Source organism: Salvia hispanica, chromosome 3 (genome assembly GCF_023119035.1).
Source record: "Salvia hispanica cultivar TCC Black 2014 chromosome 3, UniMelb_Shisp_WGS_1.0, whole genome shotgun sequence".
NCBI classification, from domain to species: domain Eukaryota; kingdom Viridiplantae; phylum Streptophyta; class Magnoliopsida; order Lamiales; family Lamiaceae; genus Salvia; species Salvia hispanica.
In genome coordinates, this window is record NC_062967.1 from 14,809,995 (window position 1) to 14,830,515 (window position 20,521).

Genomic DNA, 20,521 nt, shown 5'->3' on the forward strand with positions numbered 1-20,521 from the left:
TTATTATCGCAAGATTTGGGAATTTACATCCATGATGAATTTTGACATAATTATACCAAAAAACGCGGTAATGCCTTAGCAATCTTTTTTACCCAACTCAAAATTTCATACTGTTAAGAATACATCTAAAACAACTACAGATACACAATGGCTGGCTATAAAAAAATCCTTAGGCCAATTACAGTTGCAGATACACACCAAACCTACCTTCTACTATGCCAAGGATAAAAGCCGACAAGCATTTTCTTGTGCCAATAAGCTCCTCAAGTGTCGAAAAATGATTAGCCAGTCACTCTCTCCATTCTGTTGCATCTGGATGACACGTAACATCTTAAGGAAAACCAAGGAGCAAAACTTACAAATGATAGTTACTGAACACTTCCCTCTTAGTTTAGAGAGGAGTAGCCCGATTACTTGGATGGGTTACGCCTTGTTCTAGACTCCTGTACGAATTCTAGCTGCTATTCTCCTTACTTGATAGATCCTTGTTTAAGCAGAGGATCTTGAGAAGACCGTTTTCACTTTGTTACTGTGATTTCTTCGCCGTTTGATTTTGCAACATCATCCGTACAGCCACTTTCATTGCCTCTGTTTCTTCCACGCTGGTAGAAGCACGGCTTTCAGATGTATCTGAGCTACTATTCTCACCTTGTCTGTCTTTGTTTGACCATAGTCTCGTGAAGATCTTCTTTACCTTCTTTGAAGTGGCTTTATCAGCATTCGATTTAGCATCATTTACTATGACGCCACTATCTCCTTTATTTTCTAGCCTGAGAGAGGCGAGCTCCGCTTTCAAATCCTTAAGCTCCTCAGACGTCTGGTCCCCTTCCCAATCTTCATCCGAATTGGTAGTTGCAGATCTGGAGCTCCCACAAGATCCTCGTGGAAGCATAGCTTTTACAGAGCCAGGAAGTTCAGGAGCGTTGTTCCCAACAGCTGCTGTTGCTCTGGTTTGCTCGAGGAAAAGAACTTGCACAACCACCCGCAACGGAAGCCTCTCATTTTGTACAGCGTGCGCACATGCATCTGCCGAAAGCTTCCTGCAGTCCATCAACCGACAAATTCTCTTTTTCTCACTCTTCGTCAACGCTGGGTGTTCCTGCAGAAAATATGATAGTCAATCAGTGAAATTCAAGTTCATCTTTATATAGTACTTCAGTGAGAAGGACTTTATGGTTATGATCAACTTGAAGATGGAATAAGAGTGGGGAATTTTGATATATGGAATGAACAGACAAACCTTGAGGTACATGTCAATAGCACGGTAAATCCCATCATGACTCGATCTTGGAAAGGTCGAGACCATTTCAGCCAGATCGATAAATTTGGACAGAGGCAACGAGACATCTCTAGCTGCTTCAGCCAAATAACCATCAACCAATTTAGCCACCTTAGCCTTGGAAGCATCGGAAATAAATCCAGGACATATCTCCCTGAACTCACTATCGTCGGGACTACCAGTCTGGATGCTATCTTCTTGCATCACGAATTGCTCAACCAACCCATGTACGACATCTATGTTACAACGGGCTGTTTCACCAGTTGAGGAGCGAATAATTAGATCAGCAACAGTTACCTCATCAAGCTGTTGAGAGATTTTTAGCATAAGCATCCTTCTCCCCAACTCATAGCAATCTAACATTATGGATGCATGTAATAATTTCAGCAGAAAATCGTAAGGTACGGAACCTTTCTCATTTGGCAGCAAAGATGTGATTGTATCGACCAAGTAACGGTACTTCAGGCAATCACTTTCCTGTAAGGTGCTTTTGCTAAAAATAGGAAGCCTTTTCAAAGCATACGACTTCAATGATTCACCTACAACATCTGCAGACATGTTTCCTTTGGCAACTATTGCTGTAATAACCTTCTTGTATAAATCGATTTGAAGGTCACACAGGTCCTGCGCCCACCAGTCGTTTGGCACTGTTTGTAGTTTCTTCACACCGTTCCATTTTTCTTCATGCTCGTTCTCAGATACAAGCTTGTTATGGTTATAAGTGTATGACCAGTCTACCTTTGAAGGATCAGTGCAAACTTTGGTGGCAATAGAGTCTAGGCAGTGGTTGACAATCTTTAATTCTTCCGACCAAGGAAGAAAAGAATTTGTCGTTCGAAGTACAGTTATGGAGTCTTTCCAACTCCGGAAAATGCTAGAAGTGAGGAAAACGTCAATCTTGTATGTAAGATTTCCTTTCTCAACAGTCTCATACATTTCCAGGTACTCAGCTGCACAACGGGCTGCTACGACGTTGTAAGCATTGAGTGTCACTACCATCCCATAACAGAACTTAGCACATACTTCAAATGCTGCAGGTCCACCCGGAATATCATGGATGTCAATTTCGTCGTTGTTGTCAGTACCCGCACTGGTGACGAGCTTCTGGAGCTGAGAACTCTTGGAGAGGAGAGGAAACTAAAACAAAATGCAGCCCCATTAGTAACTGGCCAAAGAGCTAGACCAATTAATACAGTGAACAGGATTGAAATGAAAACACAACATTGGCTTTTAAGCAATCAGAACTCTAGCAATTCTCAGGAATAGAAAGTACAAATCAAGGTTATTTAACAGGAGCAGTCACTTAGACTAAATTGAGACAACTTGAGTCTTTTGGAAAAATATTGATTAAATCACAGCCTCCTCGAATTGAGCATACCTTATGAACATAAAACTTGACATCTCCAACATTAACAACCAAGTCAGTAGCCAACTCTGTCGCTACATACCTGAAAGATAAACAGGGTTAGTCAAATTTGTACATTTTACAGTTACACCATGTTGCATACCCTCAACTCACTGAAGCAAGCAAAACCAACAGCTAGAAAAAATGAAGTCCTATCCTATTCTGAAGTATCTGTCATTTTAATAGCTAAATCCAAAAATCTACTTCTTGCTGAAAGGCTCGTATGACTAGTGAACATCTATAATAAATAATCATAGGCTGCTTAATCAAAGAACGACCATCTTTGACCTATAGTTTATGCAAGAGTATACTCTATTACTCTCTCCATATCGGAAAATGGTTAAATTGATGAATACAAAATACTCGGCCAATTTTGAGCCGAACACAGTTTACCTGGCTGGCTTGTCCTACTAATGCTGGAATGCAAATATACAAAGAAAGAATGGTAAATATGATTTGAACTAGCACAGCAGTCTTGTTAGCATGGAATCTATATAATAGTTCGGATGCAAATTAGAGCAGAGACCAGTACACATACATGGTGAAAGTAAACTCGGGGCAGCAATACTTATATGAAAAACAAGAATCTGTTTCAAACTTAACATTTACACAGCTGCTAGCAAGGATTTGATGAGAGACATAGCTAACCTTATAGTGTCTCCGTCGGTCTGAAACTGGTCAGGCTTTGATCCAAGTTTCATAAACTTCATTTTGCAGGTAAAGTGTACTCTAACCTTCAAAATACTGATCCCTTGCCTCCTATAGTTAAACCAGCAATCCCCAATTCAATAACGCAAACCGAAGCAAATTGCAGTTGTTGAAAGGGCAATTCCAGGAACCAGCAACCGCAGCACTTTTTGAGAACTTAAGAGGAGGGATCAAGTAAAAGGGGACTAATGCCACGTGACGAAACAATGTGATGATGCAAGAGAGCTTGATATTTTGATGAGAAGAAGGCCCGAATAAGGGAATCAATAGTTTGCTTGGCTGCAGTGGCAAAGGCCGAGAGTAGAAAAAGTTTACGACAGGATAGAGCGAACAAAAATGACCAATAAGTAAAGAAGATGCTCAATATACTCTTGTCAAATACTGCAAACATCCCACGTGCTCAAAACACTTGATACCATCAACCTTCCTCATTAGCTATCAATCGCCATTACTAATCAAGGAACAAAACCACAGGTCCACTTTCACAAATCAAGATCAAGAATCCACGTTACTCGACAACACTTTTTGGATCAATGAAGACCGGAGAGACCTATCAAAACCAAACATGATCTTGTTATGAGAAAATAAGCACTGCCAAACTCTGCAGACAAATGGAATCCAGCTAGTTTTTGGAAGATAGCGTAAGCATATCAATGGTTAAAAACAAGCCAACACCAACACCAACATACACTAAAAGCAACTGATAAATTCCCCCAAATTAAGCATCAAATCCAATATACCACACTATCAAATGCAAAGAAATCAACTAAATCCCAAAAATCAAGAACTCAACCCAAGAAAAATGGTAGTAAATCATGAAAGCACACAAAAAATGAATCTTTAACCAGACCCACAATCAGTAACCATGTGAAACCAAAAAAGAACCAACTCTCACACCCTATACTTGCATCAATCAATCCACTAAGATCAAAGAAAGCTCAAACACTCAACCAACCTATCACACCAGAAAAGGAAGAAGCAAGTGGAAAAAACACTACTTTACACAAGCACTACAACTTTAGGAAACGAAGAAGGCAACAAAGGAAAGCAGAAAACCAAACCATGGAAAAAAAAGATGTGTTGTCGCTAATGTTTGACAGCCACCATAGCAACACCGTGTATTCACAAAAAAGCCACTTCTTCTGAGAATGTTTTCACTTTGCAGAGTCTCTCACAGCACCACCGCCCCACCACCAAGACTCGCTTTTTTCCTCCCCTTCCTACGCCTTTTTATACTACATGAATCAAATTATTACTACTACCACCATTTTCCCTTAACGTTTAGTTGCATAAAACTGAATAAAGTTGAGATAACACATAAGATTAATTAAATAAGTGCATAAATCAAACAAACAAGATAAAGACTTGATTTTTATTTTTCAAGCTTTGTTTAATCTTAAGTAATTCGGTGTAAGTCCACGGCGTGGGGCGGCGGCTTATTGAGATTTGTAGCCAATGGAGGCTTCTCGGTCTTCAATAAATTCCAATGGAATGACAGTTCGATAACTTAATTCGTATTTAAATAGTAGTAAAGGATTAATTGATAACTAATTCAGGCACTAAATGTTGCTTTTCATTCTTAAAATGCAAAATGAAAACAAATTGATATATTCTCTTTGGATACTTATTAACCACCCAAAATATCTAGCAAGTTCCATATGAGATTATCACATGATACATGAGATTGACTTTGTTACCAAATTGCATCAATTTTAGTTTAGTTTATTGAAATATGGTTTGTTAATTTTAATTTTTAATTGAGAATTCTCACCGGTCTTTTCAAAGTTTGATCAAAATGTGGAAGAAAGTGTCATGGTTTCATGGAAAACTGTTGCCACACTAATTGACTATATATATATATATTTTATTTTCTGATTGGAAATTCGTCGAACATTATCTATCAACTTTTGTAATATGGCATCCAAGTTCCAACGCTGTGAAATAAATTGGAGTAAATTATGGGTTTTGATTAAGAAAAATGTGGCCCAAACATCATAAATTGAAATACAATAATCAAAGAAATGGTATGGAGTCACATGGGACACTACTAATGATGCTTACTTTGGGGTTAAGAGTTCAATTACACCTGATTTGCTTTATTTACTTGATTAGTTCATTTTAGTATACTGTAGTAGTTAAAATTGATTATTCACGATAAGCTTCACAAACAACTTTTATTGATAAGATTTTAAAGTGGTAGCTAATTTTATGTATGATAGTCTAGAAGATAATTATTTAATTCAATGATATTTTCAAAACCATAGTTAATAAATTTTTTGAAGATTTGTGTTTTCTAAAATTGCAAATGAAAATAATTTAATATGGGAAGATGGTTTGTTAATTGACTTTATAATTGATCAGCTCACAATTTGATATGTTTAGCCAAATGAATTAGTTTGAAGTAAAAACTAAATTTATTAGTTTGAAGTCAAAATTAAATGAATAAATATCACTATCTTAATAATCTCATATTTTCGTAGTTCTAGTGTTTTACTGAAAGCCTTTTATATTTATTTTCTGCTTGGGATTTCGTCGAACATTGTCTTTGTCTTATATTTAAAATAATGGCCTCCCACAATGTGAAATACACTTTTATGAACAATTAAATAATTAAATTGGAGTGAGTAAAAGGGTCTTGATGAAGAAAATTGTTGCCCAAATATCATAGATTGAAATAAGAGAAATTTCTATATAAATGAATGGTGTGGAGTCACATGGGTGATGGGCCACTAAATGATGCTTATTTTGGAGTTAGAATTCTATTAGACCTAAATTGCTTCTATTAGTATAGATGTGCTTGATTAGTTGATGTTAGTAAACAATTCTCATTCATGATAAGCTTCACAAAACAACTTTTCGAGATAAGATTTTTAAGCGGTGTAGCAAATTTTATGAATTTCTATAATCTAGAAGTTGGATAACTATCTAGTTTGATAGGATAGATAATTCTTTTTTTTTTAAATATTTGTTCGTATTATGTTTTGTTTATAGTATATGTTAGATAGAGTTGGTTGATGTTTAATCCCTCTGTTCCATAGCAATAGAGACATTCCATTTTGCACACTTATTTTGAAAAAATAATTATAAATAGTTAAAGTGGAGAAAAAATAAAGTAAGAGAAAGAATAATGTAGAGAATAGTCTTATCTATAATATTCTCTCTCTTACTATACTTTTTCTCCACTTTAACTATTTATAATTATTTTTTCAAAACGAGTACGTAAAATGTGCCTCTATTACTATGGAACGGAGGAAGTATATCTTTAACTATCACTATTAATAGTACAGTACAATTTAGCTCGAATGATCAATTTTAATAAACTAGCGAAAATATATCTCTACATTTTTATCTTTTGAACAATCCAATTTGATAAAATGAAATAAAGATGATCTCCTATTTCACCTGTAATGGGCAAATTGTGTCTACATTCCTGTTCTTTTATCCAAACTGCCTTTATTCTTCAAACATCACATGCCTTGCCCACCTCATTCCTCTACTCCCAATGTAACCAGAAATATACAGTATATTAAAAAAAATAGTGATATTTAGCACGACCATATCCTCGTCCTATCCAACATAGTAATAATTGCATGATTAAATTACGTAAAAATGAATGTTTAGTTTATTAATTTATTTATTTACTTGAAGTGCGAATGGTGCATAAATCAAAATTAAAATTTTAATATATTATCAGAATTAATAACGTCAATAATAATTTTTAGATATTAGAAATAAAATAATTTGCTCCAAGCATCTGATGATGCATGGATCGGAGCAAATTCGAAAAACAATTTTAATAGAGTGAACTTAAAAAATGGTCCCTGGACTATGAGTTTATCTCGAAAATGGTTCCTGGACTTTAAAAATATCACCAGTAGTCCCTGGACTAAGGTTTAATATAAAAAACGGTCCTTTTGCACTATTTCGAGACGAAAATGCCCTTTTGAGGGGTTTTGGGGGTTTGGACAATTTGGTCTTTTTATACTTTTAACATTTTAAATCTGATATTATTTTAGTTATGTATTAAATTTGATATTATTTCAAAATTATCATTCTTCTTCCCTTTTGTCATCCTTCACTTTGTTTCTTTATTTCAATATTATATTTAATTTATAAAATTAAATTTTAAATTTTGGTTTTTAAATATCAATAAAAATTTTTAATTAAAACTATTAATGCATGGACACTATAAATATTGATTAAAACGATTATTTTTTTATTTAATATAATATTCAGCTAAATTGAAGAAGTACACAAAAATAATATTAATCATGATGGAAAAATATGAGCTATTCTATTTAGCTTTCGTTCGGTTGTTATAATTGCTTGTGATTGAATATTATGAAGTTGACTAAAAATTTTATATAAGAGTATTTTTGTTGAAATTTTCTAGTCATTTTGATTGTTTTCAAATTAATAAACAAAAATTATATTAGTCTTACATTAGATGCATATTTATTTCAGAATAAATCGTGTTATATGATCTATTTATGATTAAAGCTATTAAATATTGATTAAAACTAAGGCGTTGGCATATCTTATTGATTAAATATTAGACACTATCAAATATTGATTATGACTATTATTTTTTGTTATTTAATAATTTTTATAATTAAAATATTTTATTGATATTTAAAAACTGAAATTTAAAAATTTAATTTTATAAAATTAAATCTAATATTAAAATAAAGAAACAAAGTAGAGATGACAAGAGGGAAGAAGAATGATAATTTTGAAATAATATCAGATATAGTACATAACTGAAATAATATCAGATTTAAAATGTTAAAAGTGTAAAAAGACCAAATTGCCCAAACCCTCCAAAACCCCTCAAAAGGGCATTTTCGTCTCGAAACAGTGCAAAAGGACTGTTTTTGATATTAACCCTTAGTCCAGGGACTACTGGTGATATTTTCAAAGTCCAAGGACCATTTTCAAGATAAACCCATAATTTAGGGACCATTTTTAAAATTCACTCATTTTAATAAATTAAAAAAGTCTTGAAAATCTTAGGATGACACTCTCAACTTATAATTCTTAGATACCAACGTTCATAACGGGGAGATATATATTCTCAAGCATCGACACATCATTGTAAAATGTTAGATGCAATATAAGATCAGTGGTAGACAAGAATTTAATGGTCGTGTGGATACTTACAAGACCCTACATGATCTTTACTGTATTTTGTATCTATATAGTATCTACACAATTCTTCAGACTGCTAGAGCCTGTTCGAATTTAATGTCATCAACATTTTAAATTCATAATTCATACTTTGACCTAACACTTTATTATGTATGCATATACTATTATTTCATGAAAATCTACTATCCTTTTCGTGTGCACAACAAGTATTATTCCAATTCATTTGTTTTCATCCATAAAATATGATTCTCGCAACTTGAGCCACCCTTCGCAATTGGACCGTCATGTCTCCATGTATTTTAATAAATTTATGTCCCTCCACTTTATACTATATAAGTAAATGTTAAAAACGGGACCTATAAATAGGAATGTCAATCTAGTCCGAAACTCATGAGTCGATCCGAATTATCCGGTAAAATCATAGGGTTAGGGCCAAAAAATCGCAACCCATATTCAAAAGCGGGCTACACGGGCAGACGGGCTACTGGCCCGGATGGATTGCGGGTTAGCCTACGGGTTGAGCATTTAATATGAAAATATAATTAAAATTTTGAATTATATACTTATATGAAGTATATTTGGTAATATCAATATTAAATACTGATATAAAGAAGTAATTATGAAATGCATGATTTCCATTTAATTGTAGTCAGATTCATGTGTGCTATTAACTAAACGATATATTTATCTATTTTGTTTCAATTTTCAATTGCTATTATTTTCTTTCTCTTGATCACTTAGATAATACTCACTCCGTCCCAAGATAAGTGACTTGCATTCCTTTTTGGGGTGTCCCAATATAAGTGACCTATTTCTATTTTTAGCAAAAAGTCATCTTTATTATTTTATTCTCCACCTACTTTATTCTCCCTTCTCTCCTCTACTTTTCCCTCTCACATACTTTACTCTCTCCACTTTAACTTATTTAAATACCATTCCTTAAATCTCATGCCCAAAAGAAGTAAGTAGGTCACTTATCTTGGGACGGAGGGAGTACTTTACTATTTGCGACAATCTGCTTTTTAATAATTTAGAATATTGGATTGGATAGAAATTAGTAACATATAAGATTACTATTGGCCCGAATAGCCCGTAGGTTAGCTCGAAACCCGAACATTTAGGGTTAGGGCCGAAAATTTATAACCCGAAAAATTCACAGTCCGAATAACCCGCACCCAAATAGCCCGACAACCCGAGTGGATTGGCCCGACCTGAGCGGGTTAACCCAATTGACATCCCTACCTATAAGTGAATTCATAAAAAACTGATTTATAATTGGCTGGGTCGATCCAATAACTAATTTATCATTGTATATATATTAAATCGATCGTATCATTAGCAATTTGATTAGCATGTTGGACTATCCCGGAAATTGAACATTTAGAGTTAGGATTAAAATGTTTTAACTGATCGATAAAATTTTAGTTCGATTAGCCCATAATATGTGTATGCACATACAGTGTGTGTGCGCTATGTGTAAACAATGTGTGAATTTTAAATATCCATTCTTGATATAAATTTCAAATTGAAAATTTGAGTGAATTTGGAATCGTGATTCAAATTTGAATCCAAATATTTTTTGGTACCAAACACAAAATTTAGAATTAAAGACTCAATTCAAATTTAACATCAATTCTATGGTACCAAACGGGTCCAAAAAAATTTGCTTAGCAATTATAAACTCAAAAACCAAAATGTCTAACTCAAATCTAATCGAACTTGGTAGATTTTATTGTTGGATTTTTGGAATCAGATTCGATTTTGGTCATGCATAGTCGGTTAGTAGCTACTAGCTAGTGAAAAAAGGTTCAGAATGCATCATCTTCACACACAAACAAAAGGAATTAGGAAAGAAATGAAAATGTAAAATATAACACACTTACAATTAGTAAGCCTCACGAAACACATGAATTGGCCATTGCTGGTTAAGAATTACTAGTATACAGTACTAGTATATATTGAAATTCATATATGATCCATCATTATTGAGACATACAAACTGTCTAATAGTCTGAAAAATGCTTAACACGACCAATTTCATGTTCAATGAGAGTCTTAATTTGTGGCACTCGGATTTTTGGTGATAGGCAGGTTTCCATCATAGCTGCACTGCGGTAGACCTTGATTTCTCAAGAGCCTAGGCCCCGTTGGCACACCTGTAGTTTTCGGGCGAATATCCTGCAAAGAAATACGTCCATCGTCCATGAAAAGTATGCAACATTCGATGTGCACATGTTTTAAGAAAATATTGTTGGTAGATGCTAGTGGGACAAATTGCTAGAAAGACATTAAGTTTAGTCAATTTTTGGTCAATCTCAGCAACTTTTAAAAATAGACTATTATTTTCAGTGTATACTAGTAGTATGGCACCTGATCGAAAATAGCAATCGGAATTGCAAGGGTGGCGACAGCGTTAGGAGCGTCCACAATCCCCGAGATCCTTCCTTCGCACGGGCAGCACGACAGTAGAAGGTAGACCTGCTCTTTAGAGTATCCGAATCGGGAGAGATAATCAATGGCGTTGAGCACAGCGCGCTTGTAAGCAACGGAAGCATCAAGGTAGTGCTGCCTCCCGCTCTCGTCCACACTTATCCCCTCAAACACCAGCCATTCCGAGAATCTCGGCTCCACGGGACCTATCTCGAATATCGGATTCACATGCAATGCAGTTGGCCCCATCGGAGTTAAGTACTTTTTCATCCCATCCCTTATGATTTCACACCTAACACCATGAAACAGTTAAAACAGAGCTTTTTTTTTTTTGGTGTGTATGAAAAGATGAAAAAATAAGCTTACTTGAGCTCAAGAAAGCCACTCATCTCAATGGCGCCACAGAATGCTACTTCTCCATCTCCTTGTGAGAAATGCATGTCCCCGGTGCTTAGATTCGCGCCCTCCACGAATACAGGGAGGTACACCTTCGAACCTCTGCTCAGATTTTTTATGTCGCAGTTTCCTCCGTTTTCTCTTCCCGGAATCGTCCTCGCTGCCTCTCTTGCTATTCTTTCCCACTCCGGACTCCCTTCCTCGATCTACAAGTAACGCAACATATATGATTGCAAATTGTCCGTGCGTTCTCTTTAGTTGCAAATTTGTCGTAAGAAAATGTGAAGTAAAAATTCAGTGGTCCAGACATATTGAAGAAAAAAAGAAATTTCTGAATTTCTTTCCATATAAATATTTATATTCACTAAATGTCCGTTCTCAAATTTGTTAAATTAACTATATAATTTTCTGGCTCCGCTCCTGCTAGATGGCATTGTGTACCTTGCCAAGAACACATCCGGTTGTGGATGGAAGGTTTGCAAGGGGACGCGAATGCAAAACCTCACACAGTTTGAAGGAGTGGAGGCCAGTTTCTTCGAGTTTTCTCTCCCTCTCGTTCCATATATTCAGCAATTCCATTGAAGGTGCAGTTCCGACTATACCGGGGTGTGTCAAACCCGGAAATCTTACACCTGAATAGTCCATATTAGTTAGTGTTTGCAACTTTCATGAGGTGCAAGTAATGAAATATGCATATTACCTGGAATATGAGGAGAGTAGGCATATATTCCTTCAAAATACCATATAGCTTTGGTTGCACAAGGGAAGTGGTCTGTGAGAAATCCTCCACCATTCTCCCTGTCGAAAATCGCAGTGAAACCCCATTCATCTCCTGGTAGAGGCCCCAAGTTGCATATCTCTACGGCGAGGAGGTCACCGGGCATGGCTGGATCCCCGTCCGCATCCACCACTCTAATTGGTCCACTTAGATAATGAACCTGAGATATATGTGTATGTTACTTGTGTGGCAATAAAAGTTAGTACTTGTGAGAATCCTAATTTGGTTGAGGAATGGAATTAGATTAGAGTCTTGATGCCTCTGTATTAAAATATAGAAGGTCTTCACCATTTAAAATATGTACCGATCTTAAATGATGAGACATTTAATAGCAGACGAATAACTTATTTGGAATAAGTATTGTTTTTGGGGAGTGAGAAAGAGGGGTTAGAGGTAATGGGTAATTAAAGGATGATAGGGGTCAGATCTAGCCTGTTGAATCAGGTATCCGAACCCGTACCCGACCCGACCCGATGCGATATTAGTTGATAGTCTAATGTTTGCATGTACATACACAAAATAGAAGTTGCACTTACAGTTGATAGGTCTAATGTTTTAACATCAATTGCAGAGTTATCATCAGAGATTGCCCCTGCTGTCCAATCCACCATCTCTACCCTAAAAACCACCCCGGTTTCGACCTCTGCGACCGGAGGTATCTCCGGGTGCCACCGGTTGTGAAGTGGCAGCTTCTGCTGGCATGGCTTCTTCTTTAAGTCTATTGGGACTAATAGTTTTGGAGTTGGAGGGGCCATGACTCATTAGGGGGTTGCTTCATTAAGTGTTGTTTGTTCACCTTATCTTATCATTTATGCTTTTGAGGAGAGTTTTTCAACATCAAAAAAAAATCTTGAAACATACTCCATATATTTATGAATAGATAATTAATTTGTTGAATATGACTAGCTGACAAAAGAAGATGCAAATTTTCCGATGGTCCCTAATCCTATAGTTGTCTTCTCCTATTGTCAAATGATGTTGGCAACTTTTGGCAAGATGTATTTATCACTATGCACAGATATGATGGGATGTTCTTGTAATTGTAATTTTCTTAATATTATTATTATTTTCATTATCAATCATATGATGGTAAATTAATGGTAATTATAAAAAGTAATTTAAACGTATGAGTATCGTGTTTTAGGGAGTTGATTAGATTGTGATAGGGTTGAGACTTTTAAGTTGGGGTCGTTTTTACGTTAGTTAATGTCTATGTCAATGTGCTTTGGATTTTTCTTCCTTCTTTTTCTTATTTATGGGTAGGTTTATCTACAAAATACATACATCAATAAAATGCTGAAAAGTTAAGGTGTATTTTGCGAATTTATAAAAGTTATATATGTAATAGTACTTTTTTATAGGTTGGGAACGTAATTAACTCCATCTTAGGGTATATAATATTTATTTTTAGCACTTTAAATTATTATAGGAATTGATGATTAGGATTATAAGTTCATGAATAGAATATACTCCTATAATTTTTCAAATTTAACTCTTATGAATAACATATTTAACAATAGAACATAGAGTGCAACATATTCCACGCAACATAGTTCTAAATGGACAGAATTGCAGAGAAATTTATATTGGCACATTGAATCTACTTCTAATTAAATTCAAAGTTTGTGAATCTCCTTTTGGTCTTAATTAAAAAAAAATGGGAAAGAAGAATCTATAGTGGGATATATAGGAAAGTCCGCCAACAAAAAAATAAATAATTTAAAAATTAATTACAGATATATGAGAAACTCACAATAGAAGGATCTTGAAACTTGACGTCTTCAGCTGTAAACTCTTTAGTGATCCCGCCGCCGCTGAAATCCACCATCTCCACCCTGAAAAGTTCTCCGGCGCGGACCTGCGCCACCGGAGGTATCTCAGGGTGCCACCGGTTGTGCAAAGGCAGTTTTTGCTCCCTTGGCTTCTTCTTCACATCTATAGGCACAACCAATCTAGCACCATGATTACTCATTTTTACTATACTAAATTTCCACCTAAAATCGAATGTTTTGTTTTGGAGAAATAGTAGTCATGCTTAAATCATTGGAATCTTGATTTATTCTTATCACTAGGAAACTTTTGACAATGACTGCCACCATGGAATTTTTAATCTTCTTGAAATGGACCACTAATTCCTTGATTGCACGTCCCTTTGTATACATCTCATAAAATTGATACGACAAAGATAGAAGATTAGCATGACCCTTGATTACGTACATAAATCCTAGGTACTTTTGGCTTAGCTTAAGCAGTTACCTTTCTCGAACAATAGTTATTATAATTGGATTGATAAACTTAAATTTGTCATTGGCTACATAGTAGAGACACTAGCCGAGTTGGGGTTAGGCTGGGCTAAGATATTCAAGGCCCAGTGGAATTTCAGGCTGAGCACTACAATTTTTGGCCCGATGAATTTTTGAGCCGGACCGACCCGGCCTAGTTTGAGGAAAGCCGGATTGAGCTCGGTTCGATGCAGCTCAGTTAGTTATACATTTTCATCGGGGATTCTACTAAATTCAGACTCCTATATTCATAATGTCATGAGATAACTGCCATAGAATAACTATTTTGTATCCCAACTTTGAGTAAAACGTATCAAGTACCAACCTTTAAACCATTTGCAAATTTAAACTCTCCAACATTTTTTCGCAACCCAATATTCAAAACTAATTATTCGAGATATTTATTTCAAAAATAAAAAATATTCGAGATGAAGATTTTGATGTATGGTATATGATTCAATGTTTATTGGTGACTCGTTTAGCAAAATTCATTACTAAACAAGTACTCCCTCCGTCCCATAATAGATGTCACACTTTTCCTTTTAGTTTGTCTTAAAAAAATATCACATTTCATTTTTTGAAAAAAGCTCTCTCTCACATTAATATAAATGTACTATTTTCTCTTTGAACCTAACATACAAAACAACATCACCTAAAATCACGTGTAAATCCTCAAGTGTGCCATTTGTTGTGGGATGAGACGGAAATGAGGGAGTACTAAACGTCATAAAACAAGTATTTCAAATCTAATAACAATAAATCATTTAAATTAGCTCTCATCAATGTGATAGACATGTAAATAGTACAAGACGTTGATGGGTCCAGCCCCATTAAATTACGAAGTACTCCATTGACTATAATGGATAAATTTTATCAAAAGTGACTAAGCATGGATTTGCAAAAGCATTCCCAAATCTTTGCATTTAATTTGTAGGTGGAAAATGGGGATTTTTGCCTATTCATAGGCTCTGTTTCCTTCATTTGAAAAGTCACCAGAAAGAAATCAAAACCAATTTAAGAGCATCCACAGCGGTGTCTCTTATCCGTCTCTTAACTGTCTCATCTCTTCACTATTCATGGGCCCCACTGTACTTTTCACTCCATCTCTTAACTAAGAGATAGCACCTACATCAATCCATCTCTTAACCATCTCATCTCTTAACTATTCATTCAATTTCATTTTTCATTTTTATTTTCAACAAATCCAATTAATAAAAAACACACTTCATTAAATAAAATAAAATTACAATTTAAAATCCTAAAAATAAAAAAAATACATAATTAAAATCCTAAAAAAATAAAAACACACATAATTAAAATTCTAAAAAAAATAAAAACACACGTAATTTAAAATACTAGAAATTAAAAACACTTAAAAAACTACTCCGCCGGCGAATCATCCCCCGAAGCCGGTGGCAGTGCACCCGGCTGAAGACCAAGTTGCCTTGCCATCGCCTGCATTCCGAGAACATGATGTTCGTATTGGGTAGGCGTCATCTTGGAAGTGTCAGCCATCGTGGAGAGCATGTATACGGACCACAGGGAAGTGTTCGAGCCCATGCCCGCGCCCGCCTGGCTCGATTCGCCCCGGCTCTTCCCCTTCCCCTTCCCTCTCCCTCTAGCCGCCTTCGCCGCCTTGGTCCCTTGCGGCCGACGTCGTGAACCGGAGGAGGAGCCACCGGCTTCAGTGGGCGTGTCCCCAGCCTCATGTGAGGCGTTGCCTGATCCGCCGCCCTCACTAGACGAGTAGCCACCCCCGTGTGCTTCGTACGTTTCGAGCTCGAGGACTGGACACCGCCAGCCCACCGATCTTCGTTTCTGACCAGCTGCCAAACATCGATATGTTTGAAATCTTTTTTGACGTCGTCTCTAAAGACGCGCATCGCCGCTCGCAGAATGTCGGCTTCGCTGGCTCCGCTTTGGTAATGCTTCGCTTCACCCCTGTAGACCGCGCAAAACTTTTTGACATCTTTGTCAACCCGGTCCCAATGAGCGGGGAGCATCTTCACGGTGTGGGGGCGACTCCCCCTCGGCTTTGAATCTGTGTTGTAAAGCTCGGTGACCTTCTGCCAAAAGCACAATTTGTTTTGTTGATTCCCGACGATAGGATCGCACGAGACGGTGAGCCAAGAGGTGTATAGAGCCATCGTCTCCTTGGAGCTGTATGGATGATGGCCTAGATCCTCATCCACCTCCTCCTCCACCGGGGTCTCTTCGTCCTCGGTATCGCGGCTGGCGGAGCCTCTACCGCTGCTGAACGGAACGTATTCCGGAATGTGTTCTTCCTGAAAATTCTCCCTAATTTGGGACAATCCCTGCGTTGCCCTCGGAGGGGGGGAGGGACGATAGTATGCATCCAGATCGAAATGTGGAGCTTGGTACGGCGACGGCGTCGTCGAGCCTTTGGTGCCCGGCGTTGACGAACGAGCCAGCGAGTTGTACATGCACCCCCAGTCGCCAAACGCGTTTAAATCGAAGCCGCCGGAGCCGCTGGAGTTTCCATCACCGGACATTTTTAAAGAAATTGGAGAGGGAAAGAGAAGTGAATTGAGAAAAGAATAGATGTGGTGTTTGTAGTGTTTGTGTGTGGAATGGAGAATGAAAGAGAGTAGTGTGTATTTTATAGAATAAGAAAAAAGAAAAAAAAAAATTATTACCGTTGAAAAAAACGGTAATATTACCGTTAATTAAAAAAAAAATTTAAATCGATTTTTTTTAAAAAAAAAAATTAAAATTAAAATCAGATATTCGACGCCCACTCGCGGGGTCAGCGAGTGGGCGTCACGCACCAACAGCGACGTGCCACGTCGCCCAGCGCGTGGCGAGACCGTCTCGCCAGCTGCCTCGGCGAGACGGGACGCGGGACGGGCTCGGGACGAGACCTGGACGAGATGGACGCCACAGCAGCGTCTCGCCGGCGTCTCGTCTCTCTGAGACGAGACCGGGCTGAATTTGTCAGCCGCTGTGGATGCTCTAAGAGCAGAGCTTCTTCAAAGAAAAATTGCTCTTTGAGTATAGAGTAAGCGAGTGCAAAATTAGCATTACCATGGATGGCTAGGATTCCATGTAAAATAATTCCATCCAGATTATAAGTTGATATTTCACTCATTGTTTTTGGTGTATCATAATATTAACGTTTGTTTGGAAAAAAGGAATGTTAATTATATAGAGATGGTACTTGAAGTTACTCGCTCTTTGATTTTTAAATTTCTCTTTAAAACCCTATCAATATGAATTAACAATATATAATTAGAAATATATATAAATTTACAATATATTTTGGAATTATAATAATTCAGGATTGCAAACATATGATTTGGAAAAGTATGTGAACTTACATGTAATTATTGTGTAATCACCAACGACCGAATACAAGAATAGAGAACTTGGTGAATACACTCTGATTTTTCAAATACTAGTAATATTTAAATGTAAAACAAAAAAATTTATAACTTTATATATCAGATTATAAGTCTTTTGCATTATGTTGGTCATACTTAAGAATACATTATAGAGTTCACTAATATTGGATCTTACTTTTTTCCAATACTTATTTTAAATATGAATGAAAATGAGTTAGAAAAAAAATCAATAAAATGTTATTTCACATTTTTACACATAGTATAATTTTATAATGAAATGTGAATAAAATAAGTTGAAATATTGATGAACCAATGAAATGATATGAAAATTATCAAATAATATTATTAATAAATGTATGTACAATAATTTAAGTATAGGGTAATAAATTTGAATCTCAAAAATCAAAATACCAACAATATTATACTAGTGACAAATTATAAGCATTTATTTTAGAATTCTCTCGGACCCATTATTGTTGAGATGTTTCAGAGCAAGAAATTTTCTCTAATAGAAGGAAAATCTCAATGTAATCTACACATTGATACCTATGATTAGGGATGTCAATTGGACTAACCCGTTCGGGTTCGGGCCAGGCCACTCGGGTCGCCGGGCTATTTGGCTGCGGGCCATTCGGGTTATGGATTTTTCGGGTCATAAATTTTTAACCCTAACCCTAACCCGTCGGATTTTGGGTTAACCCATCGGGCTATTCGGGCCTAAAAGCTTTCGAAAATAATCTCTTGTATCAAAATTTTCTTCTATAAAATGATTTTAAATTTTAGATACTTTTTTCTTTTTAGTTTAGAATCATATAAAATCTTCAAATTTTCATAGTTTTCTTCAATAATACTTGAAAAGAAGCCTTTCATCTCGATCAACTACAATATAAATTAAAGCTTGTATTCGTGTCATTATTATGACATTGTTCGTAACTAATTCTTTATGAAAATTAAAAATCACATCTTACATGAATCATTATTAAAATGATAAATATATTAAAATTTTGATGGGTTGGTTCTTAATTTTGTCTTGATTGGCTTTGGTGGTGGTAAGACACTAGTGGCAGATGATGAGACGATGCAATAATGAGTTGAGATGGAACTTGAAAGCTGATATTGTGGAATCAAGTGGAAAAGTGTAGAATGAAGATTGAATAAAACTAATGATTGTGTAGAATGAATATTGAAGATTCAAAAATATAAAAAAACACCTAAAACTTAATATTTTATAATTAAAACTCACAACCCATCGGGCCGACCCGCAACCCGTTCGGGCCAATCCGTTCAACCCGCCAACCCATTCGGGCCAACCCGTTTAGCCCGTTTTGTATTCGGGTAATAAAATTACAACCCTAACCCGCTCATATTATCGGGTTGTTCGGGCCGGCCCACAGATTTCGGGTTGAATTAGCATCCCTACCTATGATTGCTGTTGCTACATATTCAATTGTTTTAATTATGCACAAATAGATTACAAACTTATAAGCTAATTCCAAAATCCAAGATAATTGTGAGGCTTGTGGAATCAATTAATGTGCCCCACACAATATACTCATAGATATTTCTCTCTCTTTTGTTTTTAACTTTTTTTTCTGTCGGAATCGATTTGTGGCCGTAGACGCAACCATGAAAAAGGTAGGACATTCGTATTTCGTACTCGGCCCCTCGTTTTAATTGTACAACTTGTAGTAAGACGTCTCTACGCACGCATCGCAAATGATAAATTTTATAATCAATTTGTTTACAAAATTGATTAATAATCTATCCACTCTCAATTAAGTTGAGTCAAATTTTTTAGACACAAAAGATTAATAAAAAATAGAAAAAGAAAACAAAATAGAGTAGGAAAAATAAAAAGGCGTAAAGTATTTAATGGAATAAAGTGAGAGTGATTAATGTATTGTTTTTTAAAAAAAATTTGACTCTACTTAGTTGAGACATTTTAAAAAAGAATACGACTCAAAGTAGTTGGGACGGATGGAGTATAGTATTTCATTTTTTCACTTTAAAACGTTATTCAATTATAAACAAATACTAACATAGTCCATAAAAAATAGTTTCTCTATTATAATAAAAAAACTTCTAGAAAGGTGATTCCCATTTTTCAATAGTAATAATTTTAAACTTTTTTCTATCTCTTATTTTATCAATTTCGTAGTACTATTTAAAACTCATGTCATCTATTATTAAGCCAATTTTTATAGACGCATGTTGTAGGGTACTCCATACATTACATAAAAATAGGCTAATTGAAAATGACACAAACTTTAATGTGTAATGGTAAAGTAAAAGATAATAATAAAAAAGTAATTGAAATAATGTAATGGATGGTTGAGGCAATAAATGTATTTGGACTATTTCTACGAGACAAGAAAAAAGAAAATTCAGCCTATTTTAACAGAACGGAATTTTCATCAACTTTCGTTCATATTTTTAAAACACGTACCAATTGGGGGACTTTAAATGGTAGACGGAGGAAGTATATTTTAAACATAATATTTAAAAATAAAAGTGAAAGTGATAGGTTATCTAGAGCAAATGAATGGAGAATCCAACGGTTGAGGATAGCCATCCGCGGAAACTTGGAGCCGCTATTGCCCAATACTTTGGGAATCTAACCTAACCACGCACCCACACCCACTCCCACTCTCCTTCCTTCAACTCAACTCTAGTTAACTACTCCAAAACTTCAACCCCACTCTTCCCATTTCCTCTTTATATATACCCCTCTCC

General features: G+C 35.8%; 2 protein-coding genes across 6 annotated transcripts; both read right to left on the reverse strand.

Annotated features, from left to right (window-relative positions):
• Positions 1–71: 71 nt before the first annotated feature.
• LOC125213045 (BTB/POZ domain-containing protein NPY5-like) lies at positions 72–4,676 on the reverse strand. 3 transcript variants are annotated; one of them, XM_048113397.1, is made up of 6 exons: positions 4,454–4,676; positions 3,762–3,942; positions 3,333–3,443; positions 2,658–2,727; positions 1,241–2,416; positions 72–1,099 (listed from the first exon to the last, which is right to left on the reverse strand). In XM_048113397.1, the coding sequence occupies exons 3-6, from the start codon at positions 3,392–3,394 to the stop codon at positions 527–529; spliced, it is 1,881 nt and encodes a 626-aa protein (XP_047969354.1). In that variant the 5' UTR covers positions 3,395–3,443; positions 3,762–3,942; positions 4,454–4,676; the 3' UTR covers positions 72–526. The 3 variants fall into 3 exon arrangements, with proteins under 3 accessions (XP_047969354.1, XP_047969353.1, XP_047969355.1); XM_048113396.1 differs by having other exon boundaries at positions 3,333–3,671; XM_048113398.1 differs by having other exon boundaries at positions 1,241–1,530; positions 1,690–2,416; positions 3,333–3,942; positions 4,454–4,675.
• Positions 4,677–10,462: 5,786 nt separating this feature from the next.
• On the reverse strand, positions 10,463–14,198 carry LOC125214856 (formamidase-like). 3 transcript variants are annotated; one of them, XM_048116045.1, is made up of 7 exons: positions 13,898–14,198; positions 12,681–12,839; positions 12,067–12,304; positions 11,808–11,998; positions 11,337–11,572; positions 10,911–11,262; positions 10,463–10,718 (listed from the first exon to the last, which is right to left on the reverse strand). In XM_048116045.1, exons 1-7 carry the CDS (start codon positions 14,114–14,116, stop codon positions 10,596–10,598), a joined length of 1,518 nt encoding a protein of 505 aa, XP_047972002.1. In that variant the 5' UTR covers positions 14,117–14,198; the 3' UTR covers positions 10,463–10,595. The 3 variants fall into 3 exon arrangements, with proteins under 3 accessions (XP_047972002.1, XP_047972000.1, XP_047972001.1); XM_048116043.1 differs by lacking the exon at positions 12,681–12,839 and having other exon boundaries at positions 13,898–14,191; XM_048116044.1 differs by lacking the exon at positions 13,898–14,198 and having other exon boundaries at positions 12,681–12,938.
• Between the last annotated feature and the right edge of the window lie 6,323 nt (positions 14,199–20,521).

Coding starts and splice junctions, on each gene's coding strand:
- LOC125213045 (XM_048113397.1), bottom strand. CDS start 3,394: ATGAAGTTTATGAAACTTGGATCAAAGCCTGACCAGTTTCAGACCGAC. Junction 2,728..3,332: donor ACCGACGGAGACACTATAAG/GTTAGCTATGTC, acceptor TTTATCTTTCAG/GTATGTAGCGACAGAGTTGG. Junction 1,100..1,240: donor CTATTGACATGTACCTCAAG/GTTTGTCTGTTC, acceptor TATTTTCTGCAG/GAACACCCAGCGTTGACGAA.
- LOC125214856 (XM_048116045.1), bottom strand. CDS start 14,116: ATGAGTAATCATGGTGCTAGATTGGTTGTGCCTATAGATGTGAAGAAG. Junction 11,573..11,807: donor CCGGATGTGTTCTTGGCAAG/GTACACAATGCC, acceptor CGTTACTTGTAG/ATCGAGGAAGGGAGTCCGGA. Junction 11,263..11,336: donor AGTGGCTTTCTTGAGCTCAA/GTAAGCTTATTT, acceptor TCATGGTGTTAG/GTGTGAAATCATAAGGGATG.